The sequence below is a fragment of the Pygocentrus nattereri genome, chromosome 3 (assembly GCF_015220715.1).
Source record: "Pygocentrus nattereri isolate fPygNat1 chromosome 3, fPygNat1.pri, whole genome shotgun sequence".
Classification (NCBI taxonomy): Eukaryota; Metazoa; Chordata; class Actinopteri; order Characiformes; family Serrasalmidae; genus Pygocentrus; species Pygocentrus nattereri.
Window position 1 is genome coordinate 26,609,402 of NC_051213.1, and position 22,046 is coordinate 26,631,447.

The window sequence follows — 22,046 nt, forward strand, 5'->3', positions numbered from 1 at the left end:
TGTTTAAGGAATCCATACTTTTCATTGTACATATGAAGTCCCCTGTCCTCTGATGGACCGGTGACGCATCCAGTTTCCTGTCTTCCACCCAATGATCACTGGGATAGGCTCTCACATCCCCGGTGACCCAGAAGGATAAGCGTAGAAAATGTGTGTCTGTATTAAGTTCCTATTTTTCCACTAGAAGTGAGAGAAAAGAAGATTCAATGAAACATCCTCAACACTCTGGCTACTGATTCAGGCTGATCTTTAATTTTCCAGCCAATTTCTCAAATTTTTCATTTTTATTTTTTCAAGAAAAGGTTTTTTTTTTTTTTCCCCCCACACGTCATCACAAACTGTGTCTAATGCTTTGAGATGAATCATGTTCTGTGTGTTCTTTTTAGGACCTTTACCCAATTCCCCTTACATTTTGAGGTCATCCAGGTCTTTTAAATCCATTCATGGTGTTTATACCACTGAGCAGCATCTAGTCTGTGCTAAAACCTTTTTTTTTTTTCTTCAGTCGGTCACCTACCTCCAGATGGTGCGCATGTAATATTATATCAGCCTACACAAAGCTCTTTGAAAGGTTGCGAAGAACTGGATTTGTAAAGGGCTAAGAAACACAAAGAATGCCCTCGGTGGTGATTGTCTGGCCAATAGCCACATGCACGCACCTAGCACTCAGAGACTGAGAGTCTGACGTGCTTTGTTTGCTACAAGGCTTAAGTGTGGACCATTACATGAAAGGCTCAAACTAGAGATGGAAATTATTTAAACGTCACACGGTATCAGCACCACTGACGTCACACGGGACGGAGCTGCTCTGTCTCTAACAGGATGGCATTTGTGTATAAACATTCGTTCAGTCCAACGGTCAGCCAAATTACCTCCGCTGACCAGTGTTTTTCTGCGTCCTCTTAGCAACCGTTAGTTAGCACCAGGGCCCATGTCACACAGATTCAAGAAGCAGCAGCAGAGAAGGAGAAAGGGCAGCTTATTTGCTTAAATCTGAAATATCCTTACTTATAAACAATTGTATCCAACATCAGCACACTAGTTGCTGAAATGAGTCTGTGGGTTGACGTTAAAACAGTGAATCCATAGTGATCATTTTGATACTCAACCCGTGGAAAAATCCATAGTGGGCCAGGAGCATGCCAAGTAGGGGAGCAAAGGTGTGGGAACCCTTTTTTATTTTATGGCAATTCTCCCTTAAATTTAGTCCAAAGTATTTAGAGAGACATTTTTGACGGCAATAATTAGTTGCATAAGTCATCAGAGCATAATAAGGCACAGTACAGAATCTGAAATATTCATGATTGAAGCACTCCTTTAAAAGTACTGAATCATGACCAATAACTAACTTATTAATGTAGCCTGCATTCATATTTTTTCTTTGCTCTTTTTCTGTTCATATCCTATCTTTCTTGCTGCAAAGAGGGAGAAATAATCATTTGCTGGAAAAAAAAAATCACAGAAACAAAAGTTTGTGTTGGGTGTCCAATGCTTCTCATGATCATTACAATGTTCAGGAGGTTTTGTGGAGCTTTAATTATTCATCTTTTTATATTTCTTTATAAGGCCCCCTCCAACAAAAACATCGACATGCAAACGCCTGCAGTGATCATTTTGGAAATGAAGGAGTGGTTAACAGACCTGCAGCGCCAGTTTGAATACCTATGAGCTATAAGGCACTGTGACATTGGCTCAGAAGAAAAATCATAAAATGCTATTTTTCTGCTTGATAAAAAAGCGGAAAAGGCTACTCAATAACCATGGATGGAAGGTAACTGCTAGCCATCCAGCACTTACTGATGGTAACACGAAAACCACACTAAATAACCCATAAACACAGATGACACAGCAACACATCATAAACTAACAATTAAAACTGGGCTGGGGTTAAGATGATATTTACTGTTTGCCTCCTTACTGCAGTAACTTCTAATCTTCTGGGAATGCTTTACATCCCAAAGGTATTGGATGGTGATCCCTCACATCAACATCCACTGCTCCACAGCACAATGCTAGGGCCTTTATCTTCCTCTGATAAAAAAAACTGGTGACCTTGACTCATGCACAGCTACTCCAAAGTGTCACAATCTATTGGTGTTTAATAAATCTATAAAGTGCTTTGACTGTTCCTAATCTAATCACTCCAGTTTCATAAAAATATTGCAAAATGTCTCCCAAATGTTCTGATCAAGTATTCCCTTATCAATATATTAGCATCATAAAATCTTAAAGAAGCATTTTACACAGTATGAACCACTTACTTTGACTGGATGTAGAAGATTTTGACATGTGTGGTTCTGTCTTGATCATCTTCAGTAAGGGTCAAGTGTTTGAATAGTACACTCTCCAGATTTTCTTACAGGCACAAACACTGTATTATGTACTGTATTTCACGGTTTTACTTTTAATTCTATATTAAACATTTTATATGGGTCCATGAAATTGAGCCGTAATTTAACAGTAAATATTTATAGTAACATAATTTCATGAAATCATGGTATGTTATTGTATTTTGATATAAATTCTGGGAGCTGATGCCGATTCTTAACAGTTTACTGTCATTTATAGCAAGGTTTGTAAAAATGAATTACCAAAAAAAAATAAAAATACCAGATATCTCTACAACAATAAATGTGAACCTTTTATATTTTGTTTTCAGATTTGATGTTTATTTAAAATTGCATGTAAGATTTGGGAATATGGGGACCTGTCTGGTGGAAATGGGCAATTGCCTGCAATGTGCAGAAGGATATTTTGTAATATCGGCTGCACATTGTACCCTTTTTCAATGAGCAGATGAATCAGGGAAACTTGGAGAAAGGATGCATCTTCCGAGAATGTAAGTGAATTATCTAATGTTGTCATCTTCGTCAGTACAATGTTAATTTTACCTTTAAGGCCTAAAACATCTAGCCAAACCTTCTTTTTGAGCCTCTACATGTTTTAAGATTAAGACTCTTATTAGGCCCACAACAGGGAAATTTCACCACCCATCAGTGCAGTGAAACCCCACATACACTATTGAACACACACTAGGGGGCAATGAGCACGCTTGCCTGGAGCGGTGGGCAGGCCTAACCGCTGTGCCCAGGGAGCAGTTGGGGGTTAGGTGCCTTGCTCAAGGGCACTTCAGTCACGTACTGTCGGCTCAGGGGATCAAACCAGTGACCTTCAGGACCTTCCCTAACCTCCAGCCCAAGACCGCCCCCAATATGTTATTACATAAAAACAGCAGCACACATCCACACACACCATAGTTTAGCGTTTTGTTTTTCCTGGCTCAGTAATACCCATCCATCCATCCATCCATTTTCCAAGCCATCGCAGGGCTACAGACAGACAGTCACTCACACACACACGCACACACACACACACCTAGGGGCAATTTGGCATGTCCAATTGCCCTGACTACATGTCTTTGGACTGTGGGAGGAAACCAGAGAACCCGGAGGAAACCCACGCAGACACGGGGAGAACATGCAAACTCCACACAGAGAGGACCCCAGTCACCCAGCCAGGGAATCGAACCCAGGCCCTCCTCGCTGTGAGGCGACAGCGCTACCCACCACACCACCGTGCCCTCTCGGCCACCTCGTCTCAGTAATACCATGTCACTTAATTTTAACAAAACAAAAAAAAAAAAGAACACTTTTTAAATAAAATGTTCTCAAGAAATGTGACTTCAGTATTTTCTTCAGTGTAAAAAAAAGAAAAAAAAAGCTGGGTCCTAGTACACGGTCATGCCCAAGCCTATTTGTGATGTCCTTGTCCATCCCATGATCGTCATATGTCGACATAATAAACACATTTTGGAAGGAATATTAAGAGGGGGAACATCAGGGAGCAGCACTGTGGCATCCCTCCATATACAGCCATTTTTATGTCAGCACCAAAACAGCATTCAAACACTCATTTCTTGTGTGAGGGGATTACTTAAATACCATATTCACATAGCTAGTGTTACTTTAGTTGCTTTCTCAAAGCCTTAAAGTCTGAATTCTGTCCCCAGCATTGATGCCAGTACTATGTCTATAGTCCAAAGTTGCACAACTGGTCTTCAGGTATTTCTTGCTGCAGCCTCCAGCTAAAAGTTTGTTTAAACCTTTCCCCATACGTCTTACCATGAGCAAAGAAACTTTCATTTTCCAGAAAAGAAATGATCCAGCACTACATCAGGAAAGATGACAAAAACTTGGATGTCATTTCTATTATTATTCTCTTTGGGTCACAGGGTTCCCATGTGTAAGGAAGAGGAGCACAGAGGAGTGAGAGAACAGAGGCCCCACCCAAATAGCCTTTCAGGGGAGGCGTTAAGGGCTGAGGCGTCTTACAGAGGACGAACAAAATGAAGTAGAGATTTGCCAGAAGCCCCAGCAGCTCCTGTGAATCCATCCTGTTCTAAACCCCCCAAATACTACTTTCTCTTAGCTAGTCTTGACTCATAATAGCTGAATTATAATTGGAACCATAAATTAAAGGATGCACAGATAAAAGCTTGTCTGAGGATTTGCTTCTACAGCCCCTTTAAGAAGAACATTCAAGAACAGGTCTTAGCATCTTAAAACAGTTAAAGGTTGAGATTTATATCTCAAGGGACTAAAAATATTTATATATCTCATGGCTTTGTATGCTGCATCTCTTATACCTCCAAAGCTGGCATGAATGCCAAAAAGCCAAAATATGGGCGTGCACACTATTTGAGAGCAGTTATTATGCCTATGGCTATGAACTAGTATTAAGCATGTTTCCTTACTGTGGTTAACTTCTACACAATTTACCTGATAAGGTATGACATAGGAATATAATTACACCTAAAAATAGAACACTAATGACATTCGGCCAGATATGTAGAAAAATAATGGCACCATGTCTGGTGAGCACTATAATACCCAATCAACCAAAGGTCATATTCACTACCAAGCCCAAGGGAGAGTCATACTCTTCCAGTGTGGTCAAGGCCTGCTTTCACTCCAACCAAAATGACAGATACTATTTTATCTTTGCATCCTCACTATAATTTGTGGCGAGAAGGCTTAAGGGCATTGAAAACCATCTCTGATGCGTTCATAAGCTTAGTAGATACTTGGTGATTAGTAACATTGTCTCAGCAGTTTTTTTGAATGGTTACTATGTTGATTTTTTTTATGTCTGATGCCAAAGTGACAACCTCCCATGAAGAGAGGTACACAATGTGCAGGATCATAACTGAGGACAGTTTCTAGACAGCGAGCTACCTTTATTTATTAAAGGCCTCATATCTTGAGATTTTGTAGGGTTGTATCAAGAAATTCTGGCACAGGTGTTCATGTCAAAAAGAGTAATGAAATGAACAGTTTTCAGTTGTCCTCAGCATGCAAATAGTTCTTGTTAAGGCAGGCCAGCACTAAAAACTGCACCCATATGCAGACCCAGACCTGCACATATCACTTCATACACAAACATACAAAACTTGACACATGATGTATGATTCCTGCCTTTGGGTATGTCACATTGACTCTCTTTAGCAGAACGAAACTTTCCTTTATAGAAAGGGAAGGTGTCAAGTATGTGACTACATATATTACCACAGAGAAGTCCCCATTATTTTGAGAAAAAAAATGGGTGAAGTCCAGACATACTCCACAAAGCTGAGAAGAACGAGTAAATATGGTTTTGTGTAAAGAGTCGACGTAGGAGAGTTGAAGTGGGACAAGAAGGGATTGACAATAATCACAAAATCTACATGTTGGACCAATTCATTCTGTAATCAATTCCTTCTGTAACTCTGCACCACAAGCACGGCTTGGAAAATGTAGTGCTTCAGAAAACCACTGATCTTATCTGGTCATTTTTGCTGTATTACAGCAGTTAAATCATTTACGTTCACCAAGAACACTGTGAAATAACTACGGACGGTTAAAAGTAATACAAAACAGAACATCAGAATGCATGGATTATTTTCTATTTTTATCAAGCATCATTTTCTTTAGGTAAGAATGAGCTGAAAAAAATATTTTTAATAAATCTGCTGAACTACAGCGTGGTGTTAACTGACTGAAAAAAAAAATGCTTCAGTGTGAGAGACATAGAAGACAACAGAAGGAGTCTGAGGATTCACTGTACAACAGCATGATCAATCTCTTCACTTCCCTCAGAAAACAAACACCAAGGGATTTTAATAAAACAAAAAGGTCAACAAAAAGAAGGATGACATTCTTAACAGCAAAAATGGAAAAATTTGATCACTAACTACAAAGAAAAAAAAAAACACCCACTGGATATATGTTTTATTAGTGTTAATGTATGGTGCTCCACATAGCTGATCACTGAAGTTCATGTCCATTTTCAAAAAACGCACAAGTAACAGTCTGTCAGGGGCAGCAACTCCGAGCTGAGGTCATCATGTCCACAATCTGCAGATAGAAAGCATGAGAGAGAGCTGCATGAGAAAGTGCCTCAAAATTCTAGAGCTGAAGAGAGTAAAATTTGACGTTTCTACATTTCCACAGAGACAGCAAGAACTCCACACAGCTAGCATTTAAAGACAACTGGAAATCAAAATGTTATTAGTCATACAAAGCACAATTCATCAAATAACATTTAAAAAGACAAAGTTCATTGCATTAAAGTTTAGTGACTTTTAACAAAAGTGAGATATTAAGTCAGGGGAAACCTTTACTTGTGGTTAATTCTACTCTTTAGGACAACATTCTCTTCGTTGCTTTCTATTACTGTACTTAAAATGACACCAACGGGTAAATATATTAAACCAGTCAGAGGAAGACAAAAGCAGTGATGCTATTCATTTAATCCCACAGTACTCATCGGTATCTCAGGGGCAACATCACGACCATAAAGTAAAAGGCATGAGTAAAAATTTAAATCTGATTACAAGCTAAGGAGAAAAGGTAAACTCAGACTGACTCAAGCCTCTAGCTGAAATCTTTCAATTCAGCAAAGATTACTGATGAACTTAAGAGGCAGTGATTGGAAATGGTATAGAAAACAAAAACAAATGTGTTAAAAAACAGCAACAAAAATCATTAAATGGTAGCTTCCTGGTTAATAGCTATTATTTCACTCTAATTAGAAAAGAAACATTTTTATTCTCCAGAGGGTAACTGGCTGGAATGGAATAATGTTTTTTAGCTATAGTGTACCGTAATGATATTACGCATATTAAAATAGCAACATATATTTTTACTGGTTTGATGATGTCCATAATGTTATCCGCATTTGAAAGAAAGGTTTTCACTCCGGAAGCAGAAAGCAATTGTGTTCCTGTTTTCAATTATGTTATGTCGGGGGGGAAAGGTTGTTTTTTGTTGCCTGTTAACTTAGTTTTGTAGAAATGGTGTGCAGTCTTATCCACAAAGGGAGAGCATGGCTACAGGTTTTCATGACAATAAAGCATGAGCACATGTGGTCAGCTATTTGAAGATTGAGACCAACTCATTTAATGAGTAGAATCGGGTGTACTGCTGCTTGTTTGGAACGAAAATCTGCAGTCACACCAAACCTTTGCAGATAAAATTGTACAACCTTGCTTTAAATCTTACTTTCTTCATTTAAACCTTACCTGAGATCAGTAGCTGATCATTCGTTTTACAGCCTCAAAACACTTCCATTTGTCTGGGATGTAGAAGGGCTCAAAAATGTGAGGGAAAGGGGTGTCGTATCCACAGACCCTGGTGATGGGTGCCTCCAGGTTTAGGAAACATTGCTCCTGCAAATACAAACATATCATTTACTGACAACTGCATGAGCTGTGTGCATTTGATATGTGCATATCTGGCTTATCCAAGCAGGCAAAAATGTTGATGGTTGTGTTATGGGCTTTGTTCACTCTTCTTTAATTGGTGTTGAAGAAATTGCCTTGTTTTTGTTTTTCTTCTTGGCAAACATAACTAAAAACCACAGGAGTACTGCTCTGAGAGTAGTAAATATAAAGCTTGTATCTAGGAGTGCAGAAGAACAAACTGATGCAAACTTTCTTCTTTCTTCAGGTTAGGGATACGTGTTTCATAAGCTCTGGCAGAGTTGTCTCGTGTCTCATCCCACACGGCAACTGACAAGGGAGGCTGAGCCAGTAAAGGGGAGCCAGAAAAAGCCCAAGCCAGACTGACCCACACTCACTTTCATCAAAGCCACTCAGTCATCAAAACACCGCTGTACCAGACAGCGCACAAAGCCAATACGTCTGATTTTTTCTCTTTCTTCTTCTTTGTTTTGGTGACCCTCATAAAGAATGAAAAAAGGTAATTTAATTACATGATGATATCCTCTTTGACCCTTCATTGACTGCCCTTAAGCAAGGTGAGGAGCAGAATGTGAATCATCTCACACGTGATCAGCACATGCCTGCGCTCATGTTTTCTGGCAATGGTTGAAAAAGTTGAGCTCCAAGAGAACCCCCCTTGGGCGATGTATCCTTTCATGGCCCATTAAAAAAAAAAAAAAAAAAAAAAAAAAAAAACAACCTTGGGGAACAGGATGCTATATCAGCACACTGAGGCTAAGCAATATAAGGCATTTTGGAGACTATATATAGTGGGGGGCCTGCAAGATCATCTCCACACACCTTATGGCATGTTTCTCTGTTTTTTTGACCTGTATCCACTTGGCAGGTCTTCTCTTCCTGCAATCCAAATGCTTGACAAATTTCACCTCCGGCATCCCGGCCTACTTAACTAACAGTCATTTGGCCTAATGCATGTGGGACATTTCAACCAGTGCTTTCCTCCCTTTTACTCGTTTCCTCTTTATTAGCAACATGAGTAAAGGCTGTCCCCAAAACAGCACCTTGTCAAAACAAAACTTAAATCTTAAATTTCAAAGCAGATGAATATATGATTTTAAGTCATTTTAGACCAGTTCGATCATACAGACCTGTAAAGAGCAGCTTGTGTATTTTAGTTCTATTTAACAAACAACAAAAATAGAGTGATGGCGATATATTCTCTAAACTACTTTCACAGCACAGTTGAAGCATAGACACATGCTTTGTGATGTGCATAAACAAAATGTATGTAGAATCTGGTGAGAAAGTGTTTCAGCTTCTATTTTCACTGAATGCTACTACAGAAGGGCAGAAGGGTACTGATATCAATATCTGACTGTTCGCATGAATTCAAGGGTATTTAAATATATACCCTACAGGAATCACAGCATTTGAGATCACTGGATTTATTTGTCTGTACTGTTTTCCTTTCTGTTTCTTGCTGTTGATGTCTGCAGATATCTGTGTAATAATAAGTTGGGCTTTTATGAGAAGGCTTAAGATCAAGCATGAACTAGAATTATGAAAAAAAAAAAAAAAAAATAGTCCAATGTTGACACACTGTAGTTATGTTACAGATGAAAACAAGTATATACCTGTCATATAACAGAAGCAGAATCATATCAGTCTCACAGAATACAGGACAATTACTCTTATAAAGATGTGTCCCATCAAGCCCACATATTTAAAGAAACATTTGCTGCTAGATGAGTTTTCAGGCTGCTGGCATTTAGTGAAGTGATGTACTTCTATGATAAGACTTCTGATTCGGGAAAATAAAAAAAGTCTTCCTTTGTCAATAACTTGGTAAAACCCCAGAGAAGCCTTTCTCCAGCTCTCTCCTGGGGGCCTACATCTCCCCAATACGAACCCAGCAGCAGCCAGAGGCCATCTCTTCATGATTTGCAGCAAGGCGTAATTTTATGTCATTTAAGTCTTTACTTAGCCCTAAAACAGATAAGTCCACCTGCCAAGCCAGCATATGTCTAGACAACAGTTTCTCCTCTGACCTTCCACAGACTACAGTGTTTTTCTATTGTAATAAAAAAGAAAAAAATCTCTCTAAATAAGTTTAACAGGAAGGGCACAAGAAAAGTACAGTCTGGTAGCAAGCCACCGCATCTGGACAGCAAACTTCCGCAGAACTCCAGTTTCACTAAAATCAGTGTTTATCTGCGGGAAGTGCATGATTACATGCAGTGTACTTTAAATGTCAGTATAAAAATATGGCAACATGGCAAGACGAATGTGGATAGAGTTTTGCATTGAGGCATGATTTAAAAATATGATTTCAGAGCTCAAAGCTGCAGTTATAAATTTTGTCTACTCTACTGTCAGAGAAAAAAAACAGCCTGTGTCAGCGACAGCCGCAGATTGGAGATTATTGAAAGTGTAGAGTGATGCGGAAATGCCAGTACTACCAAGCGTGAAAGCCAAAAAAGACAATTGAGAACTGCTTCCCTGTGGAGCTCAAAGTCAGATGAGGATAGCCACATTTTGGACCTCTCTGTCTGTCTGGCATCTTCTTATTCTTGAAGAAGATTTAGTGTTTAACGATTTCACGCTTGCTGCATTCAAAAAACATTCATTCAGAAACAGTTTGAGTCACAATATTTCATAGTGAGTCTTTGCTGAACTTTAATGTCTGACTGACGAATATGAAGACAAAGAGGGCAAACGCTACTAAAATGCACGGGTCAACTGCAGGCATAAGCAGCCTGGAATCATAACTCAGCTCAGCTCTGTGACTCCTTCTACATTTATGATCTCACTGAAAATTGCACCAGTGACTTCTGCACAAGTCCTACTCTTTGTAATAACTTATGGCAATTAGCATCTACTGTTTAGTAAAATCCACAACATAACGCCCACATTGGAACACCTGATTGGTTTACATGACCAGAGCTCCATAAAATTCCATTTCCCCAAGGGAAACCTTTAATATCTCTAACTTGAACGTATTATATCCAGAATGAACTTATGGAGCCAGTAAATGAACTAGAATCACATCAGTTTCATATTTACCACAAAACTTCCTCAAAACTAATGTAGATGCTGAGCAGTCAATAGCTTCTATGCATCACAAAGAAAAATCTGGTCTTTGAGGAACCTAAAATAATATTTGTCACTACAACACCATCTGGTGAAGGATGTACTTGATTACTTTGACATGGAAAGGAACATTTAATACTGTTAATCAGCTGGCCAAATCTAGGTAGTGATAAGCAGGATGTACTGACCCATTAAGTCAACAGATCTCAAACCAAATAAGCAAAAACAGGCTATTTTATTAGACACATCAATTTTCTCTCTTTTAGCTAGAAGTCCTGGCAGCACTAAATGACTGAATGATCAGAGCTCCCTGAGCCACTAATCTCAGGAAAGAAAGAGATAGATAGTGCTATCAAATTCAAATTAATCTCCAGTTCCACTGCTGTTTTCACAGTATTCTAGCAATCTTTCACATTACTCCCCACAGAGACTGTACAACTTTAAACTCTAGTATTCAGTTTGAATTACCTTCTAAAATGTGCATCAAGCTTCTTCCACAAATGTGCTGTATAAATATACACCAAAGCAGCAAAAAAATGAGGTGGTCTGACCCTATTAACAATGATGAAAAATGGCAGTGCCCTTCAAGCAAGGTCTGAGTGGGGTTAACCGGCTTTGATGTGCTGTTCGTCTCCACAACTCCGCATTAAGTGCTCTTGTACTTTAACGCTTCATTCCTATTGATCTAAAATTACAAGCTTCTGGCTGCAATTGAAGACCCGCAAAGTTGGGCTCTTGTAAAATGTGGTAGGTCTGCTATGAAGACGGCATAAGGCTGAGGACTGTGCTCTGATGAGTAGCAGGTTATGGCAAGACCATACAGCATGTGGTAGGAATTTAACGCTCTCCTAGAAATTGGAGTCACTCTGGAATGTATAGACATGCTGACATTCTGTGCTTGTGGAAGAGCATCAGCTTGGTTATTTGTGATAGAGAGTCAAAAGGATTAAATATATGGAATTAGTGTTTAATGTTTAAAGCTTTAATATCCATATACCTTAATAAAACAGTGAAATTTTTTGATGCTTAGGTGCTACGTGACACCATATACCACAAAACCAAAAAAACAGCCCATGACATCCAGCAGTCTACTGTGACCATCTCTAACGTCTTATGAAAAAGGTCAGAAAGATACTTTTCACCGTTTCTCTCTGTCTGCCCCAAAGGCCCATTCAAACAGATACATGAGCTCACCCATAACTTCTTCCTTTCACACATATACACACACACACACACACACACACACACACCTCATGCCAATCAAAGACACAAAGACACTCACTCCAGCTCCAGTCAGGAAAGGAAGCCTTCGTGCCTCACACAATTCCAACTACCTCATGAGCGAAAAGGAGAGAAACAATAATCCAACTATTCCACTGAGGTGTCCAGGAACAGCCAGATTGACCAAAAAAAATCCTCTTGTTCCAGCCATGAGTCCAGAAATAACAGGACACAGAACTCCTCTTCCAGTCTCAGGGAGTCACTGTAAGACTCGCTGAAGGGAGTGGTGACGGCTCATACCTCTCTCCATTCCATACTTCGCTGAGTCTACCTAAGAAGAAAGTGCTTGTGTTCAATGGATACAACCCTAACAAGTGCTACTGTGATGATGTATGAGCCACACAACATGTTCGATAACAAGTATCTCAATAGTGACCTTTGCAATTCTGATCTCCATATCCAAATGTGTAAATATAATGCAATGATAAATTGTAATTGTAAAATGTTTTCACTGGGTGACAGGTCTGGACTGTAGCCAGGCCAGTTTAGCACCCTGACTCTTTTACTACAGAGCCAGGCTGCTGTAATACATGCAGAATATGGTTTGACATTGTCTTGATAAAATAAGTGAAGCGTTCCCTAAATAAAAAAAAGAAAAAAAAAAGAAAAACAACACGTTCTCTGGATGGCAGCATGTTTTCCCTAAAACCTGTATACATCATTCAACATTAATGGCGCCTTCCCAGATGTGCCAGTCACCCATGCCATGTGCACTAACGCACCTCTATACCTTCATGAATACTGGCTTTAGTGTGCACTGATAACAAGCTGAGTAGTCTTTAGCCTGGAGAAGTGTCCACGATTTCCAAAAAGAACTTCACATTTTGATTCGACGGATAATACCACACTGTTCCACTTCAAATTAGTCCATCTTAAATGGGTTCAGACCCAGAGAAGGTGACGACATTTCTGGGTCCTGTTTATATATGTTTTATTCTCTACATAGTAGAGTTTTAACTAGCATCTGTAGATGCAGTGATGAACTATGTTAATAGACAGTCGTTTTCAGAAGTGTTCCTCAGCCCATGCAGGAATTTCCACTACAGAATTGTGTGTTTTTAATGCCTGATATCACAGCCAGCCAATACTTGTTTCCAGACTTGTCCCTTGCATACACAGCTTTCTCTGGAATCTCTGAATCTTTTAATGTTATTATGTACCATAGATGATGAAAATCAAAGGTTCTTTGCTACTTTATGTTGTGAAACGTTATTCTTAAATTACTGCACTATTTGCCCACACAGTCTTTCACAGAGTGATGAACCCTTGTCCATCTCAAGTTCTGAAAGACTAAGACTCTCTGGGATTTTTTTTTTATTTAAGCATTACACAAATTTACCAGTCTTTTGTTGCCCCATCCCAAATGTGTAAAAAAAAAAAAAATAGCAAAAAAATTTTAAATTAAATTTTAAATTAGCGTAAAAAAGAAAAAAAAACAATACAATCTCTAAGTTTTAATATCTAATCTATGTTGTCTTTGTACTATTTTCAATTAATATAGGGTTTAAATGATTTGCACATTATTGCATTTTGTTTTTATTTACATTTTACACAGCATCCTTTTTGGAAATGGGACTGTACTTGCAGTGCGGTATTTTGTCTTGCAATCCTTCTGTATGAGTGAATTAATATAGCAGTAGAGATGGAAATTTTGGTAAATTCTTTTAACTGACAGTCAACAGTCATCAATTAAATTTGAACTGGCAAAAATAAAAATCAAGAACACATTGCATCAAAATATCAATCATAAAACAGATTCCGCTTCTAAAATCTGGTGGGCAGGCCCCCGTTCAAAGACAATGCAACGCACACTTAAGAGCCCACACATCAACTGAATTCTGGAGTGATTTGTGCTTAGAGGTATCAAAAGTGTTGCTTTTACAGACTGCCAAACGTAGTACTGATAGGCGGGGTGAGGAATAAGCATATATGAAACAAACAGCTTAAAATAGTATTCTTGAGATCTTGAGAATATTGTAACTACTGCAGAGGCTGGAATCATTTACCTTACTTAATCAAAATTAACTAGTTAAAATTGTTTCCTCTGCAAAATCTTCTACTTGTATGTTAAATTCTTACAGGTTTACTTGAAGAAATTTTGCCAGAAATAGCAAGGTCTGTTCTGTCAATAATAAACTCCTCTCTTAGTCCTGACTGTATCCCAAATCAAACTAGCAGTAATTAGACCACTGATTAAGAAAGTTCACAGGGATCAAGGTTAGCTATCAAATTATAGGCCTATGTCGAATCTCTCCTTTACATGAAAGGTCTTGGAAACAGTTGTGGCAAAACAACTAAGTCCCTATTTGCAGAGGAATCATATACATGAAAAATTTCAGTCTGGATTTAAGCCACTTCATAGTACAGAAACAGCACTAGTGAAAATGGTAAACAATCTCTTATTATTCTCTAACCAGAGAAATGTGTCTTTGCTAGTCCTCTTTTATCTTAGTGCAGCGTTTCACCTCTGCATTTATCCCATCCATGAAGTGAAACACCACATACACTCTAGTGAGCACACACACACCAGGGGGCAGTGAGCACACTTGCCTGGAGCGGCGGGCAGCGCAATCCAGAGCGCCCGGGGGGCAGTTGGGGGTTAGGTGTCTTGCTCAAGGACACCTCAGTCATGTGCTGTCGGCTATGGGGATTGAACCAGCGACCTTCCAGTCACGAGGCTGGTTCCCTAAGCTCCAGCCCATGACTGCGTCACTTTCCACTGCTATGCTGATGACACACAGTTATATATATCTAGCTAACCATATGATAAAACTCAACTTAGCAAGCTTGAGGACTGTACAAAAGACACAAAAGACTGGATGTCAAATAACTTTCTCCTACTTAACTCTGATAAAACAGAGGTTCTGCTTCTTGGTCCGGTTAGAAACAAACTAAGTTAACTCTTAAACTTAGTTTCTCAGTTACATCAGCTTTATCTGTAAAAAAATCTTAGCATCACGATAGATCCCAATCAGTCCTTCAATGCACATATAACTAATATCACTAGAACAGCCTTCCTGCATCTCCGCAATATTGCAAAATTAAGAAATGCATTGTGTCTACAGGATGCAGAAAAGTTAGTTCATGCATTTATTACTTTAAGGCTAGATTTCTGTAATACCCTGCTGTCTGGATGCTCCAGCAAAAGTGTTAACAAGCTTCAGCTAGTCCAGGACGCTGCAGCCAGAGTCCTCACAAGAACCATACCAGCGCAGTTTTATCAAACCTACACTGGTTACCAGTTACATTTTGCATTGATTACAAAATTCTTTTACTGACATATAAAGCTCTAAACAGACTTGCCCCTCAGTACCTGAGTGAACTTCTCTTATAACATCATGCCTACTTAGATCACAAGATGCTGGCTTAATATTTTTTTTCCTTGCCACTGTCACCATTGGCTTGTTCATGAGGTCTTGGACCTGGATTTTTCTGTAAAGCTGCTTTTTGACAAACACCTCTTGAAGAAGAAAGAGAAGAAGAAGAAGAAGAAGAAGAAGAAATAAAAGCGCTACATTTGAACTTTGACTTGACTTAAACATACATTGTAAGAGTCTGCTTTTGTTTAAATCGAAGGGCTAATAACTATATGCTGTTGATCATATGAACAAAAACAATAAAGCTGTACAAATTGACTGGAATATGCACACAAAATGACCCGAACACAATGATGAGCTCCCGAATTCGACATTCTAAAATTCTACAGTTACAGTTTACCATTCATAAGTAGCCCAAGTTAAAAAGAACATAAATGTGTGTCAGCAGTTCCTGCAAGATGAAGCTATGGACCGGCCCGCCCGTTCCCCAGACCTGAATCCGATTGAGCACACCTGGGACATCATGTCTCGCTCCATCCACCAACACCACGTTGCACCACAGACTGTCCAGTAGTTGGCGGATGCTTTAGTCCAGGTCTGGGAGGAGATCTCTCAGGAGACCATCTGCCACCTCATCAGGAGCATGTCCAGGCATTGTAGGGAGGTCATACAGGCATGTGGAGGCCACACACAATACTGAGCCTCATTTTGATTTTGTTTTAAGGACATTACATCAAAGTTGGATCCACCTGTCGTGTGTTTTTCCACTTTAATTTTGTGTGTGACTCCAAATCCAGGCCTCTATTGGTTAATAAATTTGATTTCCGTTGAAGATTTTTGTGTGATTTTGTTGTCAGCACATTCAACTTTGTACAGAACAAAGTATTCAGTGAGAATATTTCATTCATTCAGATCTAGGATGTGTTATTTGAGTGTTCCCTTTATTTTTTGAGCAGTACATAAACACAAGTGGAACCAATTGCCAGTAACCTCATGCTCATGCTTGCAATTCACAATGATTAATTTGCATATACAACTCAGAACTGTTTATTGCTAATTAAAATTATTGATCATTAAGGCCCTGATTCGTAGATAAGTTTCTTGAGACAGTCAATCAGTAATTGGCTCTCAATTTGGCATTCCGGTTGCTTCTATGAATGCATGCTCATTAGTCTTTGTTATTGTAGACCTAAAATGCTACATGCTAATATCTGCAAAGCATGGTCCTGCTAAAAGCCTTATTTTTAGCACCCTTCCTGTTCCGTTCCATTATCTGCACACAGAGCAGCTCCATCTAGCTGACTCACCACGTCCGATCACTCAGCCATTGTTCTGCCAGAGACCTGCCCTCAACCTGGATCACTTTTCTCCTGCTTCTTCACGTGCACACACACATATGTGTTCAAACAGATAATCAAAACATGACTCAGTCGCTTATCTAACAGTATGCCTTTTATGTTCTAGGTTTCTAGCAAGATCAATACAATCAAGCTTATTCTAATCTCTGCCATCACTGCTTAATCTTAAGCTTTACCATCAGACATCTCATAGCAAGAGGATGAAACAATGGTGGTCCTTTTAATGGTATATTTATGAGACTAACGGAAACAAGACCAAAACAGAATCAGACAGAGAAAGATGATTCATTCCCTATTAAAAACCTCACAAAAAACCACAGAGCGATCGAGAGAAAAAACACTAAGATTTAAGAGCTCTACAAAACTACACAAAAGGCAAAACAGCATTAAAATATCCAAATGCTGGTGATTTATGATGCAATACAGGGAGGATGTGGATACAGCACGTAGATAAGACTCTCAAGATAGAGGGGAAGAAGGAACATCCCCAGTTCTAGTTCAACTAGTGACCATTTTTTGTGTTATGTAATTTACTGTTAAGATTATTAATTAAAACTGTTTCACTCTACAGGGTTTTGAAACAAGCACCTGCAAACCAGTTTCATCTTTAATACTTAGAATTTGAGTCTGATCTGGATGATTAATTAAATGAAACGTAGAAATATGCAAACATTTGGGCACCCTTGATCAAGTTATACATTCTGTTGATTTTAAAGTGAACAGAATTTAACACCACCATTGCATGGATCAAACATAAATAAGGCATATTTCTGAAAATTGTAATGAACAATTATTTATTTGCTGAATTTAAATTTGGCTCAATGACCTTACAAAATCAAAAAGAACGCTACTAGACTGACTGAATGGGTGTCCAGTGTTTTAAACATAACACATTTTATAAGTCTTTTTCTTCTTCTTCTTCTTGTCCATCCACCTGTCCATCACCACTGCAAACAAGAAGGGGCTCAAAAGCTGATCCCTGATGTAACCCTACCTTCACCTTGAAACCATTTGTTACTCCAACTGCACACCTCACCACTGTCTCACTATCCTCATACATGTCCTGCACCACCCTAACATACTTTTCAGCTACACCTGACTTCCTCATACAGTACCACAGTTCCTCTCTTGGCACCCTATCATATGCCTTCTCTAGATCCACAAAGACACAATGCAGCTCCTTCTGACCTTCTCTGTACTTCTCTACCAACACTCTCAATGCAAAAATTGCATCTGTGGTACTCTTTCTGGGCATGAAACCAAACTGCTGCTCACTGATCTGAACCTCTCGCCTTAGCCTTGCTTCAACAACTCTTTCCCATACCTCACTTCCACCTTACTAATTCTCTGCACTTCCTGATCCACTATCTCTCCCCCCGTTGTCCTCTCTCTCTCTCTCTCGTTTTCCTCATTCATTAGTTCTTCAAAGTATTCCTTCCATCTACTCATCACTCTCTGTTCACTCACTAGAACATTTCCCTGTCTATCCTTTATCAGCCTAACCCGCTGTACATCCTTTCCAGCTCTATCTCTCTGTTTAGCCAAACGATACAAGTCCTTTACTCCTTCTTTACTGTCCAGCCTCTCATACAGTTCATCATAGGCTTGAGCCTTTGCCACCATTATTTTTGCTATGCGACTAGCCTCACAGTACTCCTGCCTACTTCCTTCATCTCTCTGGTTATCCCACTTTTTCTTAGCTGCCTTCTTCTGAATACTCTCCTGGACTTCCTCATTCCACCACCAACTTTCCTTGTCTTCTTTCCTCTGACCAGACGAAACACCCAACACATTCTTGCCCGTTTTGCTCACCACCTTAGCTGTAGTTTCCCAGTCCTCAGGTAGCTCCTCACTGCCCCCAAGGGCCTGTTGCAATTTTTCCCTGAACTGCCTGCAACCATCCTCCTCCTTCAGCTTCCAGCATCTAATCTTTGGCTCTGTCTTCACTCTCTTCCTCTTCTGTGTTTCTAATCTAATTCTACAGACAACCACCCTGTGCTGCCTTGCTACACTTTCCCCTGGCACCACTTTACAATCTCCAATGTCCTTTAGGTGGCATCTCCTGCTAAGGATATAATCCACCTGTGTGCACCTCCCTCCACTCTTGTATGTCACCCTGTGTTCTTCCCTCTTCTGAAAATACGTGTTCATCACAGCCATTTCCATTCTCTTTGCAAAATCTACAACCATCTGACCTTCTGCATTTTTGTCTTTCTCACCATACATACCCAGCACCTCTTCATCCCCTCTGTTCTCTAGGGACACCATCTACCACTTCATCCATCTTACTCCAAAATTCCTCTTTCTCCTCTAACTGACAACCAACCTGTGGTGCATATGAACTGACCACATTCAAAATTACACCATCAACCTCCAACTTCAGGCTCATGATCCTGTCAGACACTCTCTTTACATCCAGAACACTTTTTCCCAAGCTGTTCCTTTAGGATTATCCCTACTCCATTTCTCTTCCTCTCTACACCATGATAGAACATCATAGTTTGAATCCACCTCCAATGTTCCTGGCCTTGCTTCCTTTCCATCTGGTCTCCTGAACACACAGAATGTCTACCTTCCTTCTCTCAATAATGTCTGCAAGCTCTCTGCATTTACAAGTCATTGTCCCTATGTTCAGAGTCCCTACTCTAACCTCCACACTCCTGCCTTTCATTCTCTCTCGCTGCCTTCTAACCCACCTTCCTCTTCTCCTCTTTGATGGTCTTCGACCTACAGTAGTCCAATTTCCACCGGCACCCTGCTGGTCAACAGCACCAGAGGCGGTCGTTGTTAACCCGAGCCTCGACCGGTCCGGTATGGCAATAATATTTGTGATCCGCATGATAGTTTTGGCCGGATGCCCTTCCTGATGCAAACCTCACCATTTATCCGGGCTTGGGACCGGCACCAGAAGTACACAAAGTACACCCCTAATGGCTGGTTTTTATAAGTATTTTTATAAGTATTTTTTTCAATATATTAAATCCAGCAAATGAGTAGTAATTAGGTATGAAAAATTGCAGAAAGGATCATATTCAAGTATGTTCTGAGCAGATTTTGCATTAATGTAAAAATTACCTAAACTTCTGCATGGATATTCTGATGATGATGATAATGATAATAATAATAATAATAATAATAATAATAATCTTGAACACATACACACAGTATTCTATAGTGCTATATCTTCAACAAATCAAATGTCATTCCTCTTTATATATTTTATCATGACAGGAAAGGTCAGACAAGACACCCTGACCTTCTTCAGTATGACTGCCTGGTGTAGTTTGGAGTTTGCTCATCTCAATGACTGCGAGCCAAAGAGCAATAGAGAGCAGTGGTTTCCTCAATGGTAACATCCCATAAAAACCTCTCGTTCAGTGTTTTTCGTCTGGTAGACTCATGAATACAGATGTGATCAAGCAGCAAAAATGCTTGCAGATCTTTGCTCACTCCAGGGTTCTATGTTACTTTAAAGATTGTATGGTGTGGCCTTGCACTGATTTTGCCTAATTCTCAAGAAAACAGTAAAGATGCTAAATTAAATTTCTTCTGTTGGTAAAACTACCTGTCTTAAGTGTACTTAAGGAGGCTTACATTTTCAGAAATTATTTTCTCCTCTCAGAAATATCCTGTGAATTTTATGAGTCAATTCTTGTTGCAGCTGCTGGTGCATTGATTGACAAGTGATTAGCTGAACCATAATTGAACGTATGAAAAAGAATGTACTTGAACAAGAATTTGTCAAGCTGTACATAATGGAAATATATTTATAGGTCAAACCATGCCAGAACTGAAAGCAAAGCATCACAGGGGTTCACATAATTATTTTCAACAACTACTCTGACTGTTCAAACCATTTGCTCCTTACTGATATTGCAGTGTAAAATATGAGACAGCCTTTACTTAATATTATGGCTTGGATGATGATCAGATCACATTTTAGGAGCATTACCTTCAAAAATCTAAATCATTCAAAATGGTTCGCAAGCATTCTCACAGCTGTAGTTCTTAATGTAGTTAAGATGTAGTAAATTAATGTAGTTCTTAAAGTAAAGTAATTAATGTAGTAAATTAATGTAGTTCTTCACAACAGGCATAGATATAATACATTTAAAATTCCATATATACTAGCATTAACAGTTTTCCATGTGTTAACACAGTGGGCCTAACACTGTCTAGCACTGCCATCATGACAAATTATAAACTGAAGAATCTGAAATATCACATCTGAAACTCTCTCTGGATCTTACCTGAACAGTAGAGCTGATCTCTGCAGCAAAGCCTCCAGTCACTGGAGCTTCATGACTGATCAACAGCCGCCCCGTCTTCACCACCGACTACAGATCACAAACAGAGCACAACATTAGTTACATCACCTACTCAACGATTACAACACCTATGCAGTTAATTAACTGTTAAGAATTCCTGAAAATGAATCTGCATGAATTTTCTGATGGCAAATTCACACCGATTTACTATGACTCTGAATGCAATATATGACCAAAAGCAGGTAGACACACCTACTAATTACTTTGTCTATTTTTTCTTGAAATCCCCTCCTAAAAGGTGCAGAAAATTAAGAACAGTCATGCAATCATGCAAATACCTGTCCCAGCCATTACTCTTCCATCAAGACCCATGACATTATTTATACACACACACACGCACGCGCACACACACACGCACACACACACTTCTTACATATATATTCTCAGATACCATATGTAGGTACCATTACTGTTACATTTAAACATGCTGAATCAATCTGCATGAATCTTCCAATTTCACCCAAAATGTCCTTTAAACTCTTCACAGCAAAAACAGGTAACATCTGCTGCTAGTGTAACAATACCTACAAGACAAAAACAGCTACAGCCACGAACTGCTATGTTTCTATGACAACCTGAGCCTTGGTGGAGGGCCACCGTAATGCCTTATAATGACCATAGGTCTCGGTGTTTAAATACAGATTACAAATTCACTCAACACACCCCATGTTGCTCTTAGCCTGCTAAAAATAAACACGCAGCCGCAGCTGGCTGCCCTTGACAAAGCCACCGCAGGATTACTCAGAGGCTGTGATGCAGGGAAGGGTCATCCTGCCAGCAGAGCGTCTGACCCTTTACACTCAGGGAGATGGAGGTAAAGCACACCTCTGGAAGCGAGTGCTTACAAAGGCAGAGGGTTTGGCAACCTCAAACAAGCAAAGTCTTAGTTAAGAGTTCTTTAATCTGGGTAATTAAAACCATAACACTCTCTACCCAACAAAAGTCTGCACTT

The 22,046-nt window shown here is 39.4% G+C and overlaps 1 protein-coding gene across 1 annotated transcript in view; it reads right to left on the reverse strand.

The window, feature by feature from the left end:
• Positions 1–5,725: 5,725 nt before the first annotated feature.
• Positions 5,726–22,046, reverse strand: part of bckdhb (branched chain keto acid dehydrogenase E1 subunit beta) — a 64,089-nt gene continuing 47,768 nt past the window's right edge. Inside the window, exons 9-11 of the mRNA XM_017685841.2 lie at positions 21,017–21,103; positions 7,559–7,705; positions 5,726–6,392 (exon numbers count right to left, since the gene is read on the reverse strand). Of these exons, the coding sequence (XP_017541330.2) occupies positions 7,565–7,705; positions 21,017–21,103 (228 nt within the window). The 3' untranslated portion in view covers positions 5,726–6,392; positions 7,559–7,564. The remainder of the gene's footprint in view (positions 6,393–7,558; positions 7,706–21,016; positions 21,104–22,046) is intronic.